Consider the following 9990-nt stretch of genomic DNA (forward strand, 5'->3'; position numbering starts at 1 on the left):
GTAAAGCTGTGATAACACAGCAGCAATCACAGCATGCAGTAAAGGTTGGGTAAATTTATGTTTTGAGTATGATAACCATTCTTCAAGGAACAGTACTTAACTGCAGAGAAGATTTAAAAAAAAGAGACTTTCTACCAAAGGTTTTACAAATGAATTCATACTTGTGTTCCACCTCTTTCATAGAGTAATTAAAAAGATAAAAGCCATCCTCCAAGAAAGGTTTATAACATCTATACCTTGCTTCCCTCAGTTTCCCCTCTCTATCACCGTTTACTTTAACAGCTTGTGCCTGCAATAGCCTGATCTGCATCGATCAAAACATAGCATACCACACTATTTTGATAATCAGTCTCTTTTTCTGATGGCCCCCTGTGCTAAATTTCAAATGCTGAGACAGCCTGTAAGATGGGGAAAAAGAAAGTTAGACCATCCACTACAGCCTTGCACACCATCAGACAATAGCTTTTTAATGAATAAATCTGACCTTTTTAGAATATGTATGTAATAACAATAAGAGGACCACAGCCAAGGGCATAGGGAGCTCAAGTCCAGATAATATAGTATGCAAGGGCAAACCATAATGCATCTTGAGTGAACACGCTAAAGTACAGCTAAGAATATTTCTACAATGCCTTGCATGCTATACTAACTCTGGTGCATTTGAGATGCAATCTGTGCCATTACCAAATAGTAAATGGAAGTTTTCTATTCTCCCCCCCCCAAGAATGAAGGCACACATATAGATCTAGACCTTAAAAAGCAACTCCAGGAGTAACTGAGAAGTATGGCCCTATAATCTCTACAGCACTCTGCTTAAAAGCATTCCTATACCAGAAAGAAGAGGTCAAACAAACAGATACAGCAACTCAGTGTCATGCATGAGAAGGTGGCACAGACTAGTTAATCTTGAATATTCTAGAACACATTAGCCATTTGGCACAGAAGTTCCCCACCAGGGTGACCAGGGTTATGTCAACATAACAGGCCTATTTAATTTCTCAACATTTCCCAACTCTCCAGTGCTATCCATTGAGGTCTCAACACTTAAATCACTAAGCTTTATCTCAAGGTTTGACATGCCCATGTACTGCCTAGAGCACGTTTACCTCTGCGCTACCCCTTCCTTCTCGCTGGAGAGCTGCGGAGGTGTTTTAGCATGGGTCTCCACGGAGCCGCTGCCTCCAGCATCTGCTGAGCTCAGCTAAGCAGAGGGTGTTCTGCACCATGCAGGACCAGGCTCTTTGTTCAGAGCATTTTCATGGTACAGAAGCAGGAAGACACTGAATACGGCAAGTGGTTCCTCCCGACATGGGGGCAAGCATGAAAGCATTAATCATCATTTGCCCACTGCACAGCACACAGGGAATGTTGCCTGGAAGCTACACCCTGCAATGTACAGCATTTCCCCCAATTCTGCTGCCAACTATGACATGCTGCAGTGCTTCAGGAAAATAGCTAACCGTTTGTGATCAGACTGCACCGAGTTTCACAGCTCTCATCACACACACAGAGGTAAAAGTAGAACAAAAACTGCAGTGGTGTTTCCAGCCCTCCATTCCTCCCTCAAACAACAGATGACATGATACACAAGAGTGGGTTATGAGACTTGAGAGGTCCAGTGACCAAGAACTTTTGAGTTTCAAACAAAAACAAGCAAGTTTACTACAACATACTCCCTCCTCTCTTCTTTTTCTCATGATGCCTGTAAACAAGGTAGTGGTAGTTGAGCAGCTTTCCAGCCCGAACAATTCTAGCTCAGTTTGCAAGGCTGATTTCCTTAAATCTGCGAGCAAGACATTTGTAATGCAGATCTAGAAATGGACAGAAAGCACTGCTCCCATCTGAAAGAACAGTGACAGACCAAAGAGCTGCAGCTAGGCACTTGCTTAAGTCTGAAGGTGGTGATTTTAAGAGGGAGAAAAAAAAAGCTTCTAAAAATGGGATGTTTACGCCCACTGCTGTGCAAAGAGAAGAAGCCTGTGTAGGTCAGATATTTTACTTTAGAGTTAGAGATCGCCTTCAAGGGAAAAAAAGCAAACAACCAGGCAGCTCAAACTCAGCTGCATCACTGTGCCATGACTGCTCTTCACTAGCAATCCACAGCATCTGTGCATGTAAGGTCTCTCTGGATAATTATGGCTTTAGACCCATTCCTCTAGCTTTCCCACTGTAGAAAATAATCTTTAAAAAAAAAAAATCAAGTTTAAATGACCATTAGCTAGTGACTCCAAATCATTGTTACATATACTAAGTCTTTTTAATAATCGTACATAGCTAATATAAAGGCCTATGGCAAGCACAGCTGCAACAGACTAAAAGACTAGTAGTCCGACCAGCCTTCTGCTTCATTTCTAGTCCAGTCACGCTGCAGTCATGGCTGCACTTGACCCAAGGGACTGCTACCTAATAAACAGGTTGTGAAGTAGCTGGAAGAGGACAAGACAGACAGACAGTCAGGAAACACCACCAGGATACTGAGTCGTGAAGTCCTAAAGTTGTCAGTTTTAACAGATGCAAGGAAGCAAAAGTTATTTACCTTAGGCCTTTCTCACCAGCAAGAAGGTCACCAGAAGACTCAGCACCAGGAAAAACAGCTATTGAATTTATAGTATATAATTCCCTAGGACACCCTATAAGTTAGTGAAGTCTGTGTGAGAGAACAGGGAAAGCAGCCTTTGAGGTAATAATAGACAACAAATCCTAGCAAGCAATAGGCAGTCCAACCAGAACTTGCCTGCACAAGATTCATCAGCTCCAACCAGAGGACAGGCCGTGCAGCAGTTAAACTGCATATGAAAGGACCCAATAGTTTCTACCACTTTAGGAGAAAACTATCTTCATCTGTGGAAAAAACTGCTGGTGACTTTAGAGTTAGCACTGGTCTTATTTTTCTTCTGAGAAGCTAAGAGACTGTGCAGCACCTCTGCAGAACAGGGCCTCCAAGGGAAGCCTACAGAGTTAAGAGCATGTGGTTCTAGTCCAGACTATTCATTTATAAGCCTAACATGAATGATTTTACTTTATTACAGTGCAACCATATCACTCTTGGTTTTCTCAGCCAGACACACTAGCAACATGACATCATTAGGTAACATTCTGCTTCTGGCATCACATTGCCATTCACTTGCTCCCCATGGGCTCCTATCAACAGCCTCTAAATACTCTAACCACTGTATTTCACAAGTGAGTCCCAGCACTGCGGCTGTCCTGGCCACAATCTGGTGGCTATGTTTTCCCTGAAATTTTTTTCCTTAGCTTTTTATTATTAGTGTAGCATAACACAGCTGCTAAGTCCCTCTCAACACACAATTATTGAACTTGCAGGATCTGCACAACGAAGCATGGTAATGACAGTAGGTGATTCACAAGCAACATTCATGATAAAGAGCACCACTACCCGTGGAGAACACCACAAAACAGAGGACTAAGAACAGTCCTTAGGGGCTACTGTGCATATCACTGACTAGGTAGAAAGACACAACCAGTTTTTCCTCAGATCACCATTTTCTTTTACCTTCACTATACACTACAACACATCCTTCAGAACTGCTTGGTTTTACTTGGATCTGGATTCCACCCATTACGATGAACAGTGGACAGGTCCAGAGACTATGCTGAACATCCTTGATGTTGGCCACCTTACTTTTCTCCTTCACTCAGTATGTTCTGAAGTCAAGCAAACTCCATAGCACCATCTTGTGATAAGAACCACCAAGTGCAAAGTAGGCACGGGGTGATCACCTGAGGCCACACAGATCTAGAGGGTTCGTCTCAGTTACAATCACTAGCTGCTGAGTGCTCAGTGTCGGAACAGTCACAGACTCCATTGCCACTCAGCAGTTCTGCCTTAGTTACAGGAAAGCTGACCTCTATTTGCAGTCACATACAGTGGCTTCAGCTAAGAACCAGGCCTTACATATGCGAAGTCCTCAGTTCAGAAGAAAGGGACTGCTTTAAGGAGTGCCTAAATTTAAGCAGACTTTGTAACAGTAAGAGCATAAATACTCCAAACATATGCTCAGTGGATAAGATAAAACACATTCAACAGCGAATGTCACTGAACCCATGTGAACACACTAATGAGAAAGCTACCAATAACATTTATGTTGTTATCAACACTAACCTCTTTTATATTGCTTTCTATTAGAAATTAGTATTTTCCCCCTTTTAGGTTTAGGGGGTGTGTGTGTGGTTGTTCATTTTGGTTTTTGTTTGTTGGTTTGGGTTTGTTTTTTTTTTTAACTTTGACTCTCAAATGAATGCTGGGCTCCCCTTCATTATTGTTTCATTCTAAACAGATAGCAAGAGAAGACCTAATCTGTGGTCTGCACAGAGCTGAGTTCAGTACCCAGCCTTATACCGCACCTACTAGACTACAGAGGCCATCTGCACTGAAATGCAAGCATCTCAGTGGAAGCCAAGAAATGGCTGGAAGAAGTATCCAGACCTAGGAGGCTATCTCCAGAATGGAGAGACAAGAGTTAAGGGATAAGACTGGGTTGAAAGAATGCTGCCAACAAAGGACCTTCTATAAATGAAGCTTTCAAGAAGAGTAAGCCATCAAATGACAGAATATTGAAAGGGCTGCCTGCTTCTAAGGAAGCCAGCGCTATGCTCCGTAGCTTGCATCTGCAGCCAACTGAGGAGCTAATTCAGAAGAAGCGAGCAGATAAGGCAGGAAAAGCACACACTACAGAAGCCATATTTGGGTTGGCTTTCCATCCATCATCTCATTTTCACTGCTACAATAAACATAACTTGACTTTACACAAGCAGTCCTTTAAGCTGCTGTACAAACATGGACAAGTCAAGAACTGTGTTACACTGAATGCCAATTTATGTCTTGTTTCATAACGAGGTTTGTTTCCCTCTATTCTGGCAGGAACAGATTTCTGCAGAAATTTAAATAAGGGGGTCTATTTTGGCTAATAGTCAGCAATTCTGGAATTCATTTCTAGTTCTGCTTCTGAACACTCGAGTCTGAGAAAAGGAGGCAAATCTGTCAAGACGATTTGCTCTAAATGTCATGTCTGGCTCAAGCACCAAGAACTGTGCAAGTACCACAGAATGAGTTCCACGTATGAGTTCTGGTAGTCAAAGCAATACATGGAAAAGGTCATTTTCCGAAAGTTATTCCCACAAGCCCACTGAGGAAAAGCAGCAGTATGACAATAACATAGGGTAGATTTGTAGTTTTAGTTTACATATTTTAAATCGGCATCATGTGTTTGAAATTCTAGCATTATCTTATGGCATGTAGCATAAAACAGAAAAAAATTACAGATTACTTGCCTTTCCCATCTGTTGCTGAAGCCTCCTGTAAATGTCTTATTGACCTGAAAAATAAAAATAAAAAAAAGAGTGGATTAGCTATAATTTTTGCACTCCCTTTTCACTGCAGCCCTCTAGAACACTGACAAGTTGTTAGCTCTTTAAGGCTGGGGTACGCTCGTAAATTAACCATGCTTAGCACTGCATATATTTCACCCCCAGCTCGGGCAGTTAGTTCAAGTATCTGTATCTCCTTGTGATTAAGAAAGCCGATTGCCAAAGCCTACTTCAGCCTACAGAAAGCTTTGTGAGAGGGAGGGAGCAGAGAGAGGAACTAGGGCATTTTCCAGCATAATACTTTCCACTTGTACAATTAAGCTGAGCTACTATTCAGAGTACTGCCAAGCATTTGGCATCTTACTGCTCTTTTAAGCTCTTTTCATTTAAATAGTTGATTACAGCTTAGATGTCTACAACTTATGTAACAGAATCTACCCTGCAGGAATGTAAATTCAAGGGCCAAGTCTTAGTCACCTTGCTCACATGAGTCATCCCACCAGCTGCAGTGACACTATCCAGATGAAAAAGGGGTAGGATTTTATGTCCTGGGCTTCACTGCCAGTTTATGTTAGTGTCATGACAATGCAGGAACACTGGTTGTACCCTATAAACAGTTACAGGACAGCTCACCCAAATGCATTTGTTCTTCAGATACAGTTCCTTTATGGAAAGCAAGTTTTGTACCTGCATATCACTAGGTAGGACATACAGATTCTAGCATTAGGTAGTAAGAGCTGCAACTGTAAAAGTCACCTTTATCATAGGAAATCAGAGTCTCTCTACAATTAAGGTTAATATTCCTGCAGTTTTATTTACCATACCCAAATGCTCTCAACCTCAGAGGAGCTGCAGCATTTTGATTGGAGTGGGGGAAGGGACAAGTGGGTAGTGCAAATTTCTTGGAAGACATTTCCCAGCCTTGGCAGAAGGGAAGACTGTGTAGGGTTTTGCCCTTACACAAAGGACAGTTGGGAAGGTAAGGACAGCTGAAACCCACCCTCACAAGTCAAGCTGAAGCTTACTCCCATCTACTGAGCAATACGTATGTGTGTCTTTACACACACATATGCATTATGAAACAGTTCTCTGAAACACTCTAGAGTGATGACATGTTTACTAGACAGACATTTATATTCACTCTGCATTTCAGAAAAAAAATACTGGAGATACTGGAGAAAAAGAAGAATATTCTGTGTTTACTAAACAAGGAGCCAGAAGCTCCTTCATATCCTCCTTTAAATCCAGCTGTTTATCCAATTAAGACTAAAATTAATTTAGAAGATAAATGTTCTGACTAACTGGCAAGAAGCAACAATAGTGTTTATCTGAATTATCTGTGTTTTGATCGAGTTTTATATAACCAACGTTATTCCTTGCCAAGTAGAGTGGAAGGAAAGGCTGGGAAATGCTCCCCGTGGGATTACTTCTTCTAAACAGTCAAGGAAAAAATGCAGCTACTCTGCTTGAAGGCAGCACTGATCTTAGACAGCACTATTGTTTTAGAATTTAACAGCCTAGTTTTCAACCTCAGTCAGTAAAGCAAAACCCCATTTCTCAATGTAAGAGTGTGAGCACTTCTGCAAAATTCCAAGTTTCAAAAGCACCTATAGTCTGCACTGTGCTGGCCACACTTAAATCGCCACCCACCTTACCTTATCCCCACTTTAACATCCCCAAAACAAGTATCTTCCACAACACAAGATTGAAGTGTTAAGACTGATACAGTTTAAAAAAAAAGTTAACAGAACACTTGACTCCAAAGGACTGACTTTTTTTGCTTTGGCAGTATCTTTAGCTCTAACTAGCAGTCAATACTCATTAGTTCAGAAACAGCTCAAGCCATCAGGGCTCAGAAACCACACAACACATACAGTGACTCACCATACCACTGGAAACAGGATAGCTCCACAACATAGCAAGTCTACCAGGAAGAGGATTTCTTTCCACAGTCCATATTCAGTTGTCCCCTCTTCTGTTGACTCTATGATAATGTACGCCACATTTGCCAGTACCTACAGGACAAAACATGCTTAATGGTTTCAGAAGCTTTCCAAGGAGATACCATATGTTGGCTGCCAATTCAGCAAAAGCTGTCCCACAGTTGCAGAAACAGCCCATTCAGTAACATCAATAATTCTTCTGCAGCTCTATGTGAAGAAAGTCACACGTTCAGCAGCATCTACACAGGATTTACAAAAATAAAATTTATTGGAACTTATTTCTGCTGACATTCAGAAAGTAGTCCTTTTTGTTATATACTATGCTGACTCAACTCTATCAGTAGAGATAAAAAGAGCAAAATCTACTTATAAAAATACAGAAACAGGACTCCGCATATGCACAGATAGCAAACAGTCTAGACACATTATTCTAAATTAAGCCAGTAATTCAAACTGGTCATTGACCACATTTTGTACTCCATACCTGAGTTCTATAAAAGCCTCAAACACTAATTAGATACTTCTGATTTTTCAGCTTGGTAAGGGATTCCATCTGGAAAGGCAGAAAAGCTGTTCTATCTACAAAGGGAAGTGCTGCCCTCCTACTTACTTCAGTTCCTGGAGTAGGAGACAAGCACTGATCACTTTGAACGCACTGGGAAAGTTTCCCTCAGACCCAATGGACCTACAAGTCCCGGTTTTCCTCCTTTTTTTTTTTTCTTAAGCCCATTCAGCAAGCATTTCAGAAGTGACAACTTTCATTTAATTTCTCTGCTTAGTACTTTAGTACTGTTTTGCAGCCCAAGTTTTGCCCCAGCATGAATATACCTACCTCATAGCTAGTTGTTCATTTGCTGACGCTTTTGATCACCATTATCTCTCACTCAATATAGGGAGAAAGAGAGGAAAATTACAGAAGTAACTTCTGGCCCAGGAAATTCCAGCTCAACTGAAACTGTAACCAATAGGCTTATACAAGCAGTAGCTATGCGGTATTTTGTGAAGGATTCACAGCCTTTTACAGTTTCCACAAGCAGCTCTCCCACAAGATAGTAAGTATTGACACAGCTCAGTGCTCACCTGAAGTGGGATGACAATCATGAAAATTTTTTTGTCTTTATCTGACAGGATGTGTTTAATGAAAGCCCAGCCTGTGCCAATAAGGGCAATAGTGATGAACAGAAGAGCACCCTTCAGTCTGAAAGAGAAACAGATACTGCAGTGAGACTTGATTTTATCACGCTTCCTCTTCTGCCCAGGTTCTCTCCTACAGTCAGTAAAGCCACAAACCCAAACAAATGCCTTACTATTCATAATTTTGGCAAGTGCTTATCCTACAACAGTGAAGCAGATGTACTTGCTTACAACTGTGTACCACATAGCAATATTACACTTCATTCACAATTGTCAATATATGCAATCTTTTCCTGGGGGAGTCATCCATTCACCATCGTGAACAGGAGAAAACACTGGCAGCTGTACCCTCTTACCATTCACACCAAGAGCAAATTAGATACTTGAATATTAGTATGAACAAAGAAATGCAAAGCATTTCTTCTCCTTTTACTCCTCCCCCCAGATAAGTACCAATTCTCTGCAGCTGCCCTCTATAAGTAGAGCCTTCCCCTTCACAGAGGGCTGATTGTTGTCTTGTCATTCAGACCACAGTACCAAAGAATCAGCAATTTTCCAGTTTGCTCAGGAGGGAGGCAGGAAGGCAGGCAGCCCGCCCCACAGGGAATTCAGTTTCATTGTTTGAATCTATCACATCAATCTTCTGACATACTTACAGGTGAGTGATGTAATAAACAACAGCCCAGCCTTCAATAGGAAATCCCTGAGAAGAAATGTAGTGATAGTCGATCTGGAAGCAGAAAATACAGTACATTACTTTACAAGCTGCTCATCAGCACCCCACCCATGTCTATAAAATAGGTCTGCTTGACAGCCGCTTCAAGTCTCATTTTCCAATCAGTGTGTACAAACTCAGCTGTTACATCTTACAGAATACTTCCTCCCAACGTGTTCTAGTTTTGTTTAGCAACAATAAGGCAATTTCATAGAATCATAGAATAGTTTGGGTTAGAAGGAACCTTTAAAGGCCATCTAGTCCAACCCCCCTGCAATGAGCAGGGACATCTTCAATTTGCTCAGAGCCCCATCCAACCTGACCTTGAATGCTTCCAGGGATGGGGTATCTATCACCTCTCTGGGCAACCTGTTCCAGTGCTTCACCACCCTCAGCATATAAAATTTCTTCCTTATATCTAGTCTAAATCTTCCCTCTTTTGGTTTAAAACAATTACCCCTTGCCCTGTCACAACAGGCCCTGCTAAAAAGTTTGCCGCCACCTTTCTTTAAGTCCTCTTTAAGTATTGAAAAGCCACAATAAGGTCTCCCCGAAGCCTTCTCCTCTCCAGGCTGAATAACCCCAACTCTCTCAGCCTTTCTTCACAGGAGAGGTGTTCCATCCCCCTAATCATTTTTGTGGTCCTCCTCTGGACCCACTCCAACAGGTCCATGTCTTGTGCTGAGGACTCCAGAGCTGGACACAGTACTCCAGGCGGGATCTCACCAAAGCAGAGTAGATGGGCAGAATCACCTCCCTCACCCTGCTGGCCATGCTGCTTTTGATGCAGCCCAGGATACGACTGGCCTTCTGGGCTGCAAGTGCACATTGCTGGCTCATGTCCAGCTTTTCATCCACCGGTACCCCCAA

At 42.0% G+C, this 9990-nt stretch overlaps 1 protein-coding gene across 2 annotated transcripts in view; it reads right to left on the reverse strand.

The window, feature by feature from the left end:
* The window catches only part of GPR107 (G protein-coupled receptor 107), a 45027-nt gene that overhangs the window by 17448 nt on the left and 17589 nt on the right, over window positions 1-9990 (reverse strand). For both annotated transcript variants that reach the window (XM_009322084.1, XM_009322085.1), the window contains exons 11-14: window positions 9062-9135; window positions 8352-8469; window positions 7213-7343; window positions 5293-5336 (exon numbers count right to left, since the gene is read on the reverse strand). In XM_009322084.1, coding sequence (XP_009320359.1) covers window positions 5293-5336; window positions 7213-7343; window positions 8352-8469; window positions 9062-9135 — 367 coding nt within the window. The remainder of the gene's footprint in view (window positions 1-5292; window positions 5337-7212; window positions 7344-8351; window positions 8470-9061; window positions 9136-9990) is intronic.

This window comes from Pygoscelis adeliae, unplaced genomic scaffold (assembly GCF_000699105.1).
Source record: "Pygoscelis adeliae isolate BGI_AS28 unplaced genomic scaffold, ASM69910v1 Scaffold114, whole genome shotgun sequence".
In the NCBI taxonomy this organism is placed as follows: domain Eukaryota; kingdom Metazoa; phylum Chordata; class Aves; order Sphenisciformes; family Spheniscidae; genus Pygoscelis; species Pygoscelis adeliae.